Genomic DNA, 19,245 nt, shown 5'->3' on the forward strand with positions numbered 1-19,245 from the left:
ATTTTCACCACATCATCCATGTTTCTATTAACGTTTGCACACATCGATTAAACTGAAATATTGCGTTGTTAAAATCTGTAAATAAAATATTACTCACCTTTCCTCGTTAGATAATAATGTGAAAAATGATAGTTCTTTGCAGGTTTCTTTAGCAGGCATTTGTGCAGTTAATTGCACTGCAAACATCGCCACTAATCCCTCTCTTAGCCTTGAGCATGATCAAAGGTCCATGCCCGAGCAAAGAGACTGAACTCCGATATCGAGCTTACAGACTTCCCCGAACTAGGAAGTCTTACAATATAATGTTGTTTTTTTTTTGTTTTTTTTTTTAACCTCCCACGTAATACCAGCTGTCCCAGAACCTTATGTCAAACCGACCCAGGTTCAGCCTAGTTGAATGCCCCCGAGCAGTGACACCTGTTTGACATTAACCGAACGTTTGCATACATACGTAATAAAAACCTTTAAAGACCAACCTAAACGTTTGCGTTTTTTTCAGAGATCAGTAGACGTAGGCGATATAAAACTAACCTGTAAATTTCAGCCTCCAAAACTCATCCGTTAATTAATTATCCGCTACGATTCCCACCTGTGATCAACGTAACAGTGTGCTACGTCACGTTGGTAGTCACCTTCCTGCAGTCAACATCAATCAGAGAGAGAGAGAGAGAATGAGCGACAGTTGGGATTATTGGGATGCTGACCGTCTACATTTCTCGTGGTTTGAAAAGCTGCTACTTTAGCACGAGAAATGCAGATTTTCAACTTCTGAATAACCCCAACTGTCGCTCATTCTCTGTCTCTGTTTGGTGTTGACTCGTGAATGGCGCACCAGCGTGACGTACGTAGTACACCGTTAGCAGCGCTAGCTGATTGCAGGTACAAATCGCGTACTTTGCTAATTAATTAATTAATTTTGGAAACTGAAATTTACAGGTTATGATTTATATCGAATATATCTAACGATATCTGCAAAGAAAGCCAACCATTCAGGTTGGTCTTTAAACAATGACAAAGGCTTTGAAAAGGTAGAGTCGTGCTTCTTCAAAGCTCTGTTGGTAACAAATAGCATTAATAGCTACTTCTGTCATCAGCGAGCAATTTGGGGTCTGGGTCTGCTTGACTGTAACTGAATGAGGTATAATCTGATGTGTATGTAGAACGATACTGTCATGGCGGGGTTGATTCGTCTGAGGTGAGGGTTGTGTCGACAGCTGCCAAAATATGGTTCACAGTCTAAGTGACACGTGGACCAATAATTAAGCAATCTCTGACACGGTGTAATTAATTTAGTTTTACATTATTTCTTCAGGAGGTGGTAATATAGGACACAACGTCTGCATTTTAATGTAAAATGCATTTTATTTTTTAAACAATGTTTTGCGGAAATTTGTATAGGAACCCAAACTGTCGGTCTTAAATCGAGTTGGGGAAGTAGTCGTAATAGAGATTGAGCTTATATACCGAAAGATGTCCGTGAAAAAGTTTTGGTCGCATCTAAGAGAGGTTCACAATATGGAAGTTCTTATTGTATTATGTAAAACGTAGGTTACTTTCCACAGATCGATCCACATGAAACGACGGCTCGTCAAATACAGGTGATATGGGAAAAAAAAAAATAAAAAATAATAAATAAAATAATTAAATAAAAAAAAAAAAAAAAACTATTGAAAAATGATTGTCAGGTATTTACTCTGTGTACACTTGAATAACAAAACAGCTTCAACTCCTCTGGGTTGTGTATAGGCTGTTTAAAGAATTGTTCCACATATACACGACATATGAATGTGACAACATACATTATGTCATAGCAGGGAAGATGGCTTGATTTTTACTGATTTTAATTTAAATGATTTTTGGAAAGCTAGTTTCTTTTTTGAAATGAGAATAAGGATAGAGATTAAAAAACAAGAAAATAAATATACGAAATTATAACAATTATGCATTTCTTAACTTTGTACAATAAATGGTTTGAACTGTTGAGATTCTCGATGAAGAAAAGAAGCATATGCAATAAAAGTAATAATATTAAATATGCATCGGAAGGTATGATCTTGTATAATGGAGAAGTGCATCATGAGGGTTTTTAGGAAATGTGGGAAGGCTATGAAAACAGAAAACAGAATTTCATGTATAGTATACACAACTCTAAATTGTGACAATTTTCTAAAATTTGAATAATATTTTGAGTATAAATACTTTTTCGTGTTTATTTTAACGACCAAAACAGAAAACATTCAGAACTAATGATACAGAACTCATGATGAGAAATTTAGTTGATCTTATTTTAAAGTCGGATGAATAATCTTTATCATAATATAAAAGAGAGCTAAAGGTCTATGTGCAAACATTTAATAGAAAAAAAAAACCATGGAGGTATAGACAGCTCACCTATCAGCCTCTGTCAAAAAATATGTTTTGACTTTGCACTTGATAGACCAAGCACAAGAATTTTTTTTTCATCAATAACACTTAAATAAATTATTTAATTTTTCTTTCATATCATAGGACTGATATTGTTACTGTATTTTTAACACTAGTTATGAAATTTCTACACCATAGGGTTTGAATCATCTGATTCTATCATTCTAGAATAAACTGCATATCTATAGAATACATTCTATAATTATAAAATGAATTGTATAGCTAGAGAGAGAGAAATCTTTTTTAATCTCACATGGCGACATGCTGTTTCCGTCTACATTAAGGGGTGTGTGTCTGTCTGGGGTAGAATATATGTACAGGCTGTCGCAATGGCGACGTGTCCTAACCCTGACATAATTCGTTCTCGTCTGAAATTTCTCGGAGATTAACCTCGTCAGAGGGTTACAGTATTGACCTCGTGTATTCAGGGTGCAGGAGCAATGGTGGGGTAGGGGTGGGGATATATGAAACGATCTCCCTGCCAGCAGGATATGAGCCAGGCCTACCTGCAAAGGAAAGGCGCTTGCTAATAAGGGGAGAATGTAGGTAAGCAGGTAGGTCGAGAAAATCTTGTGAGAACACACGAACGCACCATTCAGATCTTAAGGTAATAAAATTAGACATTAGTTCACTGAGACGGCAAGCTGGAGTTCCGCACCAGATGCCTGACGGACTGATCACTGTCCGGTTGCCTGCAGGCTGCAGCTATCTCTATAAACTTCCAGTAGTAGGCAGCCTCTGCTCCTGTTGGCCTGTAAAATCAACAAATTACAAAAAAAAAAAAAAAAAAAAACAACAAACAACAAACAAACAAACAAAAAAACAAACAAAACAAAACAAAAAAACCCCCCAAAAAACAAACAAAAGACAAAAACAAAAAGCAAATGATCAAAGAAAGGAATGAACAACAGTTGATTATCAACAATAAAAAGCTCAGGAAGAATACAAACGAAGAAAAGAGAATTAAAATGTAGGAGAACATGGTTGACAAGTTGGTACAGTCGGACCTCGATAAGTCGACCTTCCCTAAGTCGAAAACCTCCCAACATCGAATTAATTTTTAGTTCCCGGCTAAATACCTGCGCCTATTACGCCATTTTCCCTAACTCGAAAACTCCATAAGTCGAATGTTTTTTCGGGTCCCTTTCAGTTTGACTTATCGAGGTCCGACTGTAACTGGAATTAAGTAGAATGAATGAATACATATATATATATATATGAGAGAGGAAGAGAAAAATCTTTAGTGGACTCTATCAAAAGGAACAGATCACACAGCATAGAAATTTCACAGGCATGCTCTTAAGTTAATTCTTTAAACTATCCAGATGCGTAGCTGATAAGTGAACAGTTGAAGTAAAGAAAGACAGAAGAGAGGATAGGTGAGGGGGATAAGATAAAGAGATGAGGTCGTAAAAAAGGAGGAGAGACAGACAAACAAACAGGAACAGACAAAGAAAAACATAAGCGTTCAACAGAACTCCTCCACTTATGTGCACCTCACATCGCCATTAGCCACTCACATCCACCCAACCACTGCCCTCTCCACCCCTATTACTGCACGTGCTCTTTATAGTTGGGATCGAAGCTTAGCACGGCATGTGCCCCGGATGGCAGCTTCTTTTGTCATTCCTGCACCATCAGTACCTGTTCTGGCCAGGATATGTCCACAGTCTCAGAACGGGTAGGAAAAAGCTAATCGATGTTTTCCTCCCAGTCACTCCTGTCGCAAACGAAGATGATGGCGAATATTATTTTCCTTTGTCAATCACACCAACAGCTTAAAAAATACTCTGAAAAAATTCACTATGTGAGCTACAAAATAAGGAATCCAGTAAACAATAGTTACATAGCGACAGAGGATAACTAATCCCTTGTAAGAAACTAATTAGTGCATGTTCTTTGACGCAATATGTGGTGAACAGCAGTCTTGAAGACTGTGTGAAGGAAAAAAATGATGAAATTCTATCATCTGCAAGTGTCGATCATCCTCCCTCCTCCTCCACCTCCTCCTCCTCATCATCATCAACAACAGCAAAAACAAAACTGTCAAGTGAAATGCTGGCACAATCGGTGGCCACACAGTTTTACAGAGAAAAAAAACAAAACAAAAACAAAAACAAAAACAAAACAGAATATGTGTGGGAGTGTCCGGGATATCCGAGAGCTGGGTCAAGCCTTTTGGTCCCTGACCTCACAGTGAGAGAAAGAAAATGGCGAAAAACGCGGTTGACGGGAAAACAAGGGAGGTCGAGGTCAGTCGGACAATCTCGTCAAGATGTCGGCAGGTGGAAAAACAATCGAGAGGCGGGCCGCTGAGCGAGACACGTGCTTGGAGGTGGGGTAGTGATCGGTGGTGATAGCAGACCTGACGAGAGGGGAGTAGGGGAACAGGTGTGTCTGGTGTACCCGGGGCCCGCGGTGGTGAAATGGGACCCCACCTTGGTCCGTGGATTTTTTTTCCTTCTTTTTCTTTTAAAGAAAGGTTGACGTAACATTCCTCACTCTGAGGATTTTTCAGTAGCGCTAACGCACCGCGGTTACATAATTTGCGAAAGGAAGAGGGAGGGAAAGAGAAGGTAGGTACTGTCGATATAATGAGTGAGTGCAGATCATAGGAACACGCGGGAAGAAAGAAGAGTGGAGTAAAGACGAGACAGAGAGAAGTGGAAAGAAACCATGCAGTTTGTGTAATAATAATTATTGTTCACACCAAGTACACACAAACGCCATAACAACTCGGCTGACCACCAGTCGACACAGTCTCTCTCTTCTGTACATCTGAAGTTCGTTCTCTCAATATCTGCCTTCCTCTCTGTAATAACAAATTAATGTATGTTGTAACTATATTCATGCATTATGTAAGGGTACTGTATTTTTGTATTTTGTACTTGATTCCCTCACCCACTATCCCAACATCGGTTATGGGCACGAGCCTACCGAATAAAGGAAATAGTCATTGTCATTGTTATTGCCTTTCTCCCTTTTTTGGTTTGTTTGTTGGTTGGTTGGTTTAGTAGGAACGTACTTCTCCCTTGAGGTGATTTCGCATTACGGGGAAGAGGGATGATGGAATAGGGAAGAAAACATGAATACTCGGACAAAATCCCGACGAAGTCCTGCCTTTCTGTTGTTGTTGCTTCTGGAAGGAAAAAGTGCTTTGACAAGGCCATTTCGCACTATGGGTGGATATGGATTTCTATTTCCCACCGCTCTTTTAATACTCAGTTTTATGGGCCTAGCTAAATGTGAGATGTTGCAAGATTTTGCGATATCTACCAGTTTGGATGTCTCATACGTTGTCCATCCTATGTAATAGACTCATGAACTTTTTCCTCACCAACCAAGTTTCTGTTGCCACTCAGGCGAAATGTCGTTTGTGATTTGTATGAACACCAACACAATTATATTGGTGCATGAACCATTATTTTATACTTAATGAAAAAAACACTAAAAAATAATTTTTTATAGTAAATAAATGGGTCCCTTGAAAGAGCCAGAGAAGAACTGTCAGTTGGAGGTGAATTGTGGACACGGCAGAAGGGCAATCGTGTGAGCTCACAGGTAAAAAGCGTTTGGCGGTTCAGGGGAGACAAACTAAAGGGAATTATCAACACAAGTGACAAGTGACGATAGAGTTGTGCTCCCTGGTTATAAAGGTAAATGTCTGCTAAATTAAATGGTAATTAACCAGACACGTGCGTACAGACGTATGCTTGTGTCAGTGTGTGTGTGCTCACTCTCACATGTACTGTTCCGTAATAGGTATTTACAAAAATTGTGGTTTCTTACATCTAACCTTTACCACCACACTACAATTAACGGTCTCGGTACAATGTCCGCACTGATGGAGAAGCTGCTGAGTGAGCGACATCCTTTCTTTTGCAACACCAGCCCCATCCTCCACCCTATTGACACCGTTTAGTAGTTTTATCCTAATTGCCACTCAGTATCTAATGTACTTTGCAAACTTCGTAATGCTTTCTCATAGCCAGCTGTAAATAGAAGCCACTTCTCTCCTTGTATTTAGTTCTGGTAAAGTTGCTGTCGTTACTGTCAGTCATGATGAATAATAACTGTCATAAAAAGAACAATTATTATAGTTAACACTGTAATATTTCTGTTAGTCGTTTTCTGTTTTTAATTATTGACTATTGTCGTGTTTAGTTATCGTCGGAACTTCTAATAAGCTAGTCAAGAGTTCAACCCCTGGTAATTTGTGCAAATGTCAGTCAGCATAACACAGTAATTATGGACAAGGAGTTTGCCGAAAATACTCCTCTGAGAAAAATGTCTAAAGTTTTACCTAAAAAATGTATTTCCTTTTCGCCCGCCACTGGAAGATCTCGCTCTTTATTCTTTTTACGAGGGTGACAGGATAAGCAACATTGTCAGTTTTTTTTATATCTCCCCCCTCACCCGGAAGAAGGAAAAAATATGTTAAGCTGCCAGACTCCTGCAAAACAAATCACAAAATGTCACAACCGCACAACACAGGTATGCATGAGTTACATGCTTCGTTTGTAGGCTTCCAGAGTCGCAGTGATAGTTTTCCACTGTATTGCCCAATTTAGTTTCAAGAGAATAAATTAAAAAAAAACCTACTTCAACTAGCAAATAGCAGTCAAACCAAACTAGCACACATATACATACTTATATATTAATATAATATGGTGTTTTCCCATCTTTGTTTTTAAAAACTCCTATCAACTCCTATAGTAGTGTAAGTAAGCCCTTTACAAACTTTGCATTATTATTATGACGTCAAAATTCTTATTTACGACATTCACAGGCATTCAGACATCAAAACTGACGTCACTCACGCTCATTCGTTCTGAGACAAAATAAAAAGGAGAAAATGGTGGACAAAAATGCAGGCAGTGACTCTCTCTCTCCCTCACACAGAGGACGTTTATTTACGTGGGGTCATAAAGTAACAAGAAAGGCTTTATGCCATTTATTCTTGATGAAGGTTATACTCGTCTCCTTGTACATTGTTTTGATGACACTGCTTACAACTCTAACAACCAGCCAACCTCGTGCATATTTAACCAATTTGTGTGAGAAAGAGAGAAGAAAGCTGAATAAAATCAGAATAAAATCTTATCTCTCTGACCCTAACTGTATGTCATCCACTTCTGACAGGCAGCCACAGATTGAAAGAAGTGGAACAAGCGAGGAGTATGAAGAACATGCCACGAGGGCAGGGCGAGGAGGAACAGAGAAAGAGAAATAAAAGGCCTTGTCTTTTGTAAGAACATCCATGACCTCACGTGCTTCGTGGGTGGAAGAGGCATGGGACAGAAGCCACAAGTGTATTAAAAGATGCGCCGGCAAGAAGAAAGAATGTTCTACACTGACGATCATGAGAGCGACTGCTGAGTCATTGTCTGCGCATGTCAAGCGGCGGGTGTCGGCGAAAGATGCTGAGGGTTCGGAGTTTCGGAGAAAAACTGCGATTCGCTCTGCTACACCCACACATGACATCCTCCCTATGTTCGTCATAGCCGGACGTGGACCGGACATTGCAAGGAACTCTGCAGCTTATCCCATGGATTAAAATGTCTGCGCCCAATGTTCACTCCCTCCGTATTTTATCAACTACACACCTCCCACTAAAAGAAGACAAAAAGGGAGGGTGGCATTTACCCAGCATGTGTACTTAGTTTGACGATAAGTACAGAAAGAACTTCGTAATTAATGTAATAAAAACAAGACGTTCCAATTTAACATTCCAATCGACCATGTCCTTTTTATTAGAATGACATAAGCAGCTGTCTCTCATCTCCCCTTCCTTTATTTCCTTCATCAACAAAAGCAGAGCGCTACAGCGACTCATGCAAATAGGTTTCGTGTCTCCCGTGTCATCGTTAAGTCATCGAAAATATTTTTAGCACCAGAATCTCGAACAGCGGTACATTTTATTCGTGATGTTTGTGCACGTGTGCGCTTACCGCTTTCTCCCAACTCCCCATAATGGAGTTCCGATGACCCACCCACTTTCGTTGTCCTCGTCATCATCATCATCATCACCACCAAAAACAACAACGTCTTCGAGGTCGACGCCATTCATCTTTTTCTCATCGTCCTTATGGGAGGTCCGGCGGATGCAGACACTACCTTACTAGGTTCAAACATAGTCGTAATTTGCCCACCTCCCATTTTAGCCCACGTGGCACACACCCATACAACGCACCTCAAAATTGCAAGTCGCCCAAAGGTCGCAAGGATTTACCTTTTTTTTTTTTTGTCAGCAGGAGAACGCTCGTTCCAGGACACTGTCAAGGGAGAGAAGGGGGCGCACTCTCATCCCCCATCCACCACCACCTACCGGAGCACCTGCGCATACCATCCTTCCCTGAGCATTGTCATTCTTTTTGCGGAACTAGGGACACCGTCACTTACTTTAGATCTTTGTTTGCACAAAGGATGAGATGCGCAACTGCGGATGTCAACGTCACTAAGGTGCGGGCAGGTAAGCCTGAACTTCATTTGTCTTCAGGGCTGTTGCTTCGGCAAACCCTCTCATTAAAATGACGCAAGCTTCACTCGGCCGGGCTTTGCCCTCTGAATTTGAGCACACACACCCACACACACTCAAACAAACAATGTGAACCAAATTGCAGACACTTTCCAAAAAAATATTTTGTTCGATATTTTGGTTGCGTTGTAAAACTGGTATATGGATATAAAACCTACTTGATTAACTCAGATGTTCATCACATTTTAAGCAGACATCAAGAGAAAAACGGCTTTCTTTAATAGCACCTGGTAATGTGAGCAGTAATGGAATTGTCACGTGATTGAACTTGAAAGACTAAATAAACACAGCAGCCATTGTGGCAGCTCTGTGAAACAATAAATATCGTTTGGTACAGTTTGTTTCGGTGGAGTGAGCATTAACAACAACGTGTTTTAAAACTCTAGTGACAACAATAGAAAACGGGGGCAGCTTATTTTCTTCATCTCTCTCTCTCACATACACATTTTTGTTCTCTTCCTCCCTATTTCCCCACGCACAAACATATACACACATCTGCACTTACGTAAAGCATACGTTAAAATAGTAATCTTCTAAGAATATAATTGTGACAGAATGGGGCTAATATACATGACTGGTTGGTGAAAGTAACATGCCTCCGCCATGCTGTCATTTCTTTTTCTTAGTGGCAGAAAAAATATATTTGCATAGTAAAAAAATAAATAATTGATAACAGCAACCATCACAAGACAATCGGATTTCATTAGATGTCGGGAATAGTAATAAATACTAATGAATAATTTATGACTTAGAGTTGTAAAAACGTCTCAAAATAATTTAATACTTCTTTAGCATGTGATTGCCATGAAATTCCAGAACCTTGAAGGGTTCCAGATACAGTTCATTTCGGTCCTTATGTCCTCTCTCCTCGTTGTTGCTCTCATTATTACATGTAGACGTAAATGCACAAGTTCACACATTCACACGCACACTCGCGCCTGCGCGAGACGTCAATGAAAACATTTTAAAAACCTAAAAATACTGACATTGCTAGACGACATCATCGTCACGAAAGACTCTGAGGATCACAGGTGAGTAGAAGTGCAAAGTAGTTGTTGGTCATATATGTCTCGTATAATAAATAACATCTTTTACATAAGTTATTTTAAAAATTTGTAAAGGTGCTTATTACCTATGTGTTGACCCCAAAGCCGTATTTTATTAACATTAGAAAAAAATCAGTTACCATCAATTTTTATATATGTCTGTACTTTTTATCTCATGTACAGCATGCTTAAATAGGTAATATGTAAAGAAAGTGATAAAGGGTTTCATATTTTGGCATTCATGGCTTACTGATCCATGCGTGGTTCACTGAGTCTAGGTCTAAACCAACTCTTTCATTCCGTCCTATTTTCCAACTACAGAACAGACCTTGAACCAATGCCCTTCTGCTCCACATCAGAGAGCACTTTCATTTTATCCTCAAAATAATTTTTCGACATGAATGGGACTGGAACCCCAAATTTTCGATTCATTAGATCCAAAAGCCGTATCCATTAGGCCCATGTTTTTTTTTTTTAAGGATAATAAACGAAACATTTTAAATTGCCGATAAAGTGACAGAAAAAAACAACTATCCTAATATAGCATGTGATATTCATTTCTTAAAACCGTTTTAAGACATTGCTCTCTTATAGAGACAATATTTTCCATGTTTGACATGTATTATGCGCTCAGAGCGAAACAACATCTTAGTAAAATAATAAACATTGTCACATACATTATGGAATTATAAAATGTTAATAAAAATGTTACATGACTATAAGTGTGTCCAGGTAGACACCTCCGATAACAGAACGGGTGGAGAAACATGTACTAATCGTTCATTTGGGTTTGCACGTGTGATATAATAAGAGGTCTGTATTTGGCCTCCAGGACCATCTGAATTCAAAGTTCCAGTAGACGCATTCTGTGAGTTTATGGGATCTCCTGAAGGAATTGAAAAGAGCTCGCCGGAAGTAGTCTGAACACCATGTGGAAATACTTCGTCGCTAGTTCTCGTGTTGAAAGCAAAGGTAGAAACTGTGTCCAGCTGTGGATACAGTGGAGGAGCAGTGGGCTGCAATCTCTGAAAGTAACCTTCAGAAAGGTCAAAGGAAGGTGTGGCTTCTGAAACAAAAGCAACATTAGCGAAAGCAGAAACGCCTCCCGTTTGCGACTTTCCGTCTGGTTTGGAGACAGTGTTAACCGCACCTTGCTCCAGGTTCTGTCTCCTCTGTGCAAGAGCTCTGGAAGAACGAAGGTCGGGCGACAAGGACGTGAACCCAGTGTACAAAGGTAAAAGGAAAAGGGTCACGAGCATTATCAACCCTAACATGGCCTCCGAGACGAAGATGACCACAAGGACTATGGCGATGACAGAAAAGACGCAATAGCCCCACAGGTGCTTGAAGCTCGAGAGAAAGGGATTGGACTGCTTGAACTGCTCCTCCACGGCTCGCTGGGGTACCCACTTCGCGTTTAGTACGAGGTTGGCGTGGATGGCCCGCACTATGCGAATACAACCGACCAGAGAGTCCGGGGTGAACTGCACGAGGGATGCCAGCGTCTCCAGCAGTACGTACTTGTAGTTGGAGCGGTTGCAGGTGGCGAACTTGGGGAATATGAGAACGAGGAACATAATGATGATGATGGAGGCCCAGCGGTAGACGAGGCTGGTACGGTAGTGGATGATGATGTAGATTAGCAGCAAGGGCTTCATAAACATCTGGCGCAGCGCTGAGTGCGCGATGTACGACGTCACAAAGTCCAGCTTGGACTCGGTCCGAAGCTTGATGGGCACAAACTTGTTGCCCTGCAGGGTCTTCTGTATCCAGCGCATCGGCACCCCGATGGCGTTTTTCCAGAAGTACATAGCCAGCAACACCTCTCCGCGGTTCCAGCGGCGCTCTCGGATGTTCCAGCTGACGTAGTTGTAGGAGGGGGCCTCCAGCAGGAAGACGGAGCCGCAGTACAGGGGCCGCAGCAGCGCCGCCTCGAACGTGTCGTGACTCAGCACATCTATAGGGACGCGCTCGATGACGTTTTCTCGCGTGCCGATAACGTTCTCGATGTACACACTGTTCTTGATGAGCCCCTTGCCAAAGAAGGACGACTGCCCCAGCAGGGCTGTCAGGGCGTTGGTCATAGGCTCGTAGATGGATTGCCGCATGGCCTCCATGTGCATGAACATGGTGTCTGTGCCTGTGCAGTGCAGCTTGATGGCCGGCTGGATGATTCCCCGCTCGGGGTTAGCGGCGGCCACCTGCAGCAGATCGAAGACGGAGCCCTTCGTCACCCCTGTGTCACCGTCCAGCACCAATGTGTAATCAAACCTACGCAGGAAGATGTTGTCCACGTCGGGCGACTGATGGAAGAGTGGCTGGTTGTAGGGGCGGGCGTGGCGTCCATAGTAGGCAGCGTCCGTGTAGGTGTAAGCCTTGTCGTCTCCCTCTGACAGCAACATCAGGTCCTGGTACTGTCCACACTTGCGCAGCACGCGGCTGACCCGGTGTACGACCATGAACTCGCGCGCAAACTCATCACAGACACCGTCTAGGTACTCGCGGGCGAAGACATTCTGGTCGATGTGGTCGTACTTACTCCACACGTGCTGCAGGCGCAGCGGGTCTACGGCCGACCTGTCGCCGGCTGCATAGTTGAGGCCCTCGCGGAAGAGCTCATCATAAATGAGAGCCCGATAGTTGTCCCGCACCTCCAATTCGTACTTCTTAAGAGCCTCGTCGCCGGTGGCGCTGACGAGGACGGCGCTGATGTTCTCGGAGAGGTTGCCCATAAAGGCCTCGTACATGGTGTGCAAGCATTCATCGATGTCGTCCTTGCTCAGCGCCAGGATGTTGTAGTTGAGGACAAGGGTGAGGTTATCGGCTGACGCGCGTTCGTTGTGGCGCCGTTCACCACCGATGATGAGGGTGGCGATGGTCTGCACCGGAAACTCCAGCACCGAGCCCTGCAACACTCCGAGAACGATGATGATGATGACGCCTTGGACAATGTGTGTCTGGGTCCAGTCTATGTTCCAGATGTTGAGAATCACGGCGCCGAGTGCAAGGAATACCCACACCGAGAAGTAGAGGAACACCCTCCCTGTTCTGTTCATCTTGTGATTGTACAGACTTTCAGCGTCAACGCTACGAATGTTTTACTCACAAGACCTCCTTCTTGAAAGAAATTAAAAGCCAGTCACTCACAGGACAAACAGTGACTCTTTAATCCTTCGAAAATTCTTCTGTAGATTTTAAGTGTATTTTCTTTAAAAGATTAAACCCCTTCTTAATCACAGCACCTGTTTCACAACTCTAAGTGATAGCTACAACTCTTCATTGTTTCTATTAAATCATCTTTTTTCATGTCTGGGTTAACACCAGAGCCTACAGCAAAGTACAAACATCTAAGCACTGTTTCTTGCATGGCTCTTTCGTCCTCTACACATCGTCCATGGCTGAAAACACGACTCTGCCGCTTATATATATTCACACCCACACACGCACCAGAGGGTGTGCTCTGTAAACCTGTCGCTGGGTGCGTCCATGTTAATGTCCTCTTTCATCCAAGAAATGAATGTCATATATAAGTCTTGTCTAGGCGTCAAGGCACACGGATGCGTGTCGTAATTCGATTGTTTGATTTGTGAGGTTAAAAACACGGGCGTTGACTTAGCGCATGTATCTAGTCTCAACAGGCCAGGGCGGAGAAAACAAGCGGAAGAGGGGTGCTGGCTGAGAAGTGGGAAATGGATGGCAGTGGTCCACCCCACCTCCCACTTCCCACACACAGCAGCGCGGTATAATCCAGTCCCCTATGTACGTCACTCGCTTGTGTAGTAAGGCGCGCCTGCGCACTGAGATTTTCACCGACTAACAAACGTTCCCCCAAAATACACCCCAGCACAATGTTCTAGAGTTTGACAGTAGTTCTACTAAGTTAAGTAAAGTAATTCTAGAGTGTCGTCTCTGGCTAACCATACTGCTGACCATTAAACTGCAATTACTTATTTTCCATCTTTGTTGGCTTTGAATCCTCTAAAGTAGCTGTCAACTTGACGAGAGAGGTGAAAAGAAGGGCGGGTCTTAGACGACAGTTATGGGCGCGCACATACTGACGTCACGGTCTGGGGATCGGCACGCACACCAGCGCTCGCTAACCCTCCGGAAGGTGAAGATGTCTGGTGTCCGTCACGGCCCAGCAGGGCGCAGCAGGGTATAAATTTGACAGCTTCTTTTTTCGGTAGTGTAGAGGTTAAAACACTCGCTTGTCACCATTGCAGTGAGAAACTCAGGGTTCAAAATTCCTCTCGGGACACTTTCTGTATGTGACATCTCTCCGCAGGGGTTTTTTTCTCCCACATTAGTAAAATCACCTCAAGGTGGAAGCAATTTTGGATGTTATTGAACAGTTCTGCTTTCAGCTGAGATGCGAGGAGCCAAAGTTTTTGTTTTCCTTTGACAAGTAAATACCCAACGCTGACTTGCACAAAACACTGGAGAAAAACAATGTACTGTAACCAGAGAGCTCTCTGCTGAAACTTCGTGAGCAGACGACAGCAAATTTTTTTTTTCTAGACACATCTCCCATCAGTCTTGATATCAGCAATTTCTTCAAAATTCCGTCTGTATAACATTTCCCATTTATTAAGGCAACTTCTGTTATAAAAACACCTCTCACTTAGATGTTCTAACTCTTTTGTTTGCTAATCAAAAATAGTTGCCTTCATCCAACAACAATAGTTTTTTTCTTCTTTCTTTCTTGTGCGTTTTTTGCGCTTGAGTGTATACGTTTCCCCATTATATCCGTTGTCGTTTCCTGTTCCCCACCACCCCAACCACAACTTTCACAGGAAACAAACTTAATATACAAATTTTCTGGTTGGCTAGTCAACTGAGCTTAACCACAGAACCCTATTCATGTGGGATAAGGGGCGTGGGGAAGGGTTTATCTGGGGCGCCGAGACCCAGCAACTGAATGTAAACAACAAATATTTAGCTCAAAGTATTACCGAACTCTCCTATTTTTTTTAATCGGGGTGTGAATACCCCCATTTCACACGCAAGTATCGTCAATATCGTCAACATGGTGGGAGGATTTAATAATACTTGTCACGAAGGATTAATGGGATTGCCGTTACAGTTACTATAAAGGTGTTTGCTTTGTTGTTAGGACTGAAAAGAGCAGCTGCCGAACATTCCGTAACAGACAGGAGCGTTGCTAGTGTCACCTTATCCTGCATTAAGTGGAAAAAGGAGAAGAATCCCCCCACCACCACCACCACCACCAGAAAAAAAATTAGGAGGAAGACAGAAGAAAAACGAACAGGAGATGATGATGATGATGATCTAATCTGAAAGCTATAACAAACCTCTAAATCATGTAGTTAGTGCCTTGGAAGAAGGGAGTTAGTCTAATACATTACACCCAGCAGATGTGTTTTCTTTTAAAGGTCAGGCAGCTGCTTATCTCAAAAGAAAGCATAGTGCAAGAATGCAAAAATGTCCCCACATCATGTCATGATAACTTGTAGACTGCTCCTCACTTCTTTCAGCTGATTGGCTGACCTCTTGCGTAGAGGAAAAAAATATTTCAAATAACCATAGTATTACCGGATTGTGCAGGGGTACAAGAGAACATCAATGAAATATGGCTTTATTCAAACGAAACAAACATGATTGTTAAAATCTGTTAATGTAAAGGCCATTAACTTTGATGGCCAGAGGATCTTACTGTTACAACTGTATATTAAAAAAAATTGTAGTCCTGGAACTAGAACAAACCTTTTATGACAGATAAGCTATATATAGGACTTCTTGTTATTTTTTTCTCAATATAATAGTGGTTAATCAAAGTTTAGAATTAGAATAATATACTTAATACAGTTAGAATAATATAATTAAGCCCCCCTCCTAGTCCTGCCTTCTCCTACTCCTCATCGTCTTCAGTAGCAAAAAATGAGATAATCAAAAACTATATAAAATATATCAAGCAAACTTGACATAACAAAAAGTTTATCTTTGTTGTGCTAAAGTGGTCTCTAGATCATAGGTGGACATTGTGGCTTGTAAGGCGGACAGTCTGGTCCCTAAGTGTAGTTTGTAAGGCGGACAGTGCGAGTTGAAGAAGAACAAACGCGCCATTCTCACCACGATGACGTCACTAGCAGCACGTGAACTATTTATAGCAAATGACGGATGTGGGGTAGAATGACACAGACACACGTCCGTGATCAAACTCTGTCTTCAGTCAGCACTGCCTAGTGTACTCCACCTCAGGGCGAAACTTTCACTCATGATAAAGTTTCTCACGAGTACTTAAAATTCCAGGATAAGTTCATTCTTGAAACAGGGCGGCTACAGCCTTCTGCCACCCAGTGTCCTGCCCTAGTTGTGTGTCTGTACGAGGGTGGGTCAATGGGTGTGTGTCGAGAAAAACAGCAGAAGCTTCTCTTAATACGTCACAAGACTTATAGAAAATATTTAGCCATAAAGCATTCGCGTACTTTGCCTCGGTCGAGACGTCAACGCAGACCACACAATGGGGTATCAGGCAGAGCGCACCTTGTTTACACGGGTACCTCCCCTGTCACCTTTTCGCTCGCGGGCCCACTCACTTTAACGGCAAGAACTGACAATGGGACAGGCGCACCAGTTGAATAGCATTGACTGTATAGCTTTGAACCATAAACCGACACCTGTTAGCTTACTCGATTTATCGCTAAGAAACAGAGATTTTATTGACTTGAGGGAAACGGAAAACAACAATTATGAGAAACAAGACAAATAGAAGAAAAAAAGGCAGAGAAAATATTTTTGTATTATTATTATATGTATGCCGCTCCTTACGAGATTCGAACCGAGCTGTGTGCACGCCTTGGGCCTCTGATGTCAGTATTCTACCCACTTGGCTATCTGTTTCTATGAAGTTTGGGTCAGTGGATGATGCACGCAGACCGGAATCTTCTAGGTCCAGCCTCTCCAGATGTTTGGACATGACCATGTCAAGTTCAACTTTATTGTAGTAGTGGCTTAGTGGAAAACTCCCCTTCTCCAAAAAAAAGTGCAGGTCGCTGTTGTGACTCCCTCGTCCTCTCGACCGCATTACGAGTTTTGTAATTATTCTCCGCATTTTGGCATCCTTATATTAGCTGGTTGTTGCTACGCATGTAGTTGTCTGTCACTATTTAAAGCGGACACTGTGATTAAGCAAGTACTGCAAGAAAAATGCTTGCCAACTTTTTATGATAAAAACATTCTAGCAGGGATCAAGTGAAGGCAAATATCAAGCAAGAAAAACGTACATTTCTGATCTATAACAAAAAAAAAAAAAAAAAAAAAAACAAAAAAAAAAAAAAAAAAAAGGTGAAAGAAAAAGGTCCCGTACGGATCCGAAGTATGACGGTCGCCTAACAACATTATAAAACAATAAGTAAAACATTAGTTGATCAGCTACGACTTTATCAAGCAATTAGGGAGGTTCGATTTTGTGTGTGTGTGAGAGAGAGAGAGAGTGGTAGGTGGGTGTGTATATGTGTGTGGGAGGTTGTGTGTGGGTGGGTGAGTATGTGGGTGTATATGGGGGTATGTATGTTTGTGTGTGTGTGGGTGGTAGGGGGTGTGTGTGCGTCAGGTGAAAATTGTTTACTGTCTTTGTATAAATGATCTGTGCGCATTCATGTATTCTCTCTACGTCAAGAAAGGAAGGACGAGAGAGGGGAGGAGAGAGAGAAGGTATAGTTGTCAGATACAAAGCTTTTTCTTGCTCACAGTCTTTATTCATTTTTAAGTGTCAGTGTAAACCGCATGAAATGCAGAACTCTTTGCCCGGTACAAGCAGCACAACCAACATATCCTCATGTGAAGATTGGACAAGTCATCAGAAGCGATAGCAGGTCCACCACCAAGACTGCTGTACAAGGGTCTCCTGAAGGAAAACGAAATAATGGAAAGCATTGAAACACGAGGTCCTGGTGTATAATGTGAGACAATCACTGAAGTCCAGGACTAGATACTGCGGAAAACCTGTAAGACATAGGGCACTGCATTTTCCCTTATGCTGAAGTCCGGCAAAAAAGAGGCACTACCCGCTCTCCTTACAGTTTTTCATCAGCCACAAAGCACTTTTTATCTAGCCCTGGCCAAAGTCCCGTTTCAGACGTTAAGTCAGGGACGAAAGATAGAAGAGGTTAAGCAACAGACCCTAAATCACACGGAACAATCGAGTAACATTAGAAGTAGAGGGCCCTTGTCACTGCACTACATTCCAACAAGGTATATATAATATAAACTATTATACTTACCATTGTTCTCCCACCCTTCAAAGTTACTCCCTGGTATAATTAAGTCACTACTTTGTAGAATCTGGGGAGGTCTGTAACCGGAACAGTAGTTCCACTTCAGAGAATCAGGACTATAGCTTCTATATATGCAGCTACTATATATATATAGGCAGGCCACAGCTGCAGATTCGATCAACACTCGAAACATTATCGTCTTTCTGTTCCACAGACAAGTACATATTCGCCATACGGCAGATTGAACCCTCCCTCTCGGTTAATAAATGCAAATTAACGCAGTTGATATTAATGCAGCTTGAGTACAGATCAGAGGAGCTGAAAGAAAAATGAATGAATATGGGAAGAAAGAGAGCAGAATTAATAGAGTAACTGCGGCAAGAGAACGTGGGAGACCTAAAGCGTTCGATGCCCGATGCTGTTCAAGAGAAGCAACTCGCAGATAAGAGCAGAAGAATGTGGTATATAGTTGTATCTCCTGACCCTTGATGCACAGTTTCTAATCATGGGTAAAGCAATATCTCGACTAACAATAACAAAATGACGTGGAAACATGCCAACATGTGTGCACGCATATCCTCACCTCTGGCTCACATCTAAAACTTAACACCTAGAACAAGATATAGACGTCGAGGTTTGGTTTCTTCGTGTGTTTGAAGTCATCGGTGTTGTTCGCAGGGTTTTTTCCACCATACTGTGATCAGTTGTGAACTCACGTAAGTACGAACTATTTCCACCCTACAAATTGTCATGGAGACGCAAACGAAATACGGGAACTTTTCCGTGCGCAAAATACCTGAAGCTGGTTTCAAGCAAAGGTGTTCACGTTGATAGATATTAAGTAGGACAGGATACAATACTTGCAAACACTATAAAAAGAAACTTTTGTTTTAATCAACAATAAATCCAGATTCATTTTCAACAAAATTTTCCGACCAGCCTTCATTAAAAATCAAACGTGATAATAAAAATACCAAAATCTTAACAACTTGAATCTACA

The 19,245-nt window shown here is 41.9% G+C and overlaps 1 protein-coding gene across 1 annotated transcript; it reads right to left on the bottom strand.

Annotated features, from left to right (window-relative positions):
• Positions 1–8,671: 8,671 nt before the first annotated feature.
• LOC112564297 lies at positions 8,672–14,508 on the bottom strand. The gene has a single exon (XM_025239007.1). It carries the CDS (start codon positions 13,062–13,064, stop codon positions 10,725–10,727), a length of 2,340 nt encoding a protein of 779 aa, XP_025094792.1. The 5' UTR covers positions 13,065–14,508; the 3' UTR covers positions 8,672–10,724.
• Positions 14,509–19,245: the final 4,737 nt, after the last annotated feature.

Source organism: Pomacea canaliculata, linkage group LG5 (assembly GCF_003073045.1).
Source record: "Pomacea canaliculata isolate SZHN2017 linkage group LG5, ASM307304v1, whole genome shotgun sequence".
In the NCBI taxonomy this organism is placed as follows: domain Eukaryota; kingdom Metazoa; phylum Mollusca; class Gastropoda; order Architaenioglossa; family Ampullariidae; genus Pomacea; species Pomacea canaliculata.

Coding starts and splice junctions, on each gene's coding strand:
- LOC112564297 (XM_025239007.1), bottom strand. CDS start 13,064: ATGAACAGAACAGGGAGGGTGTTCCTCTACTTCTCGGTGTGGGTATTC.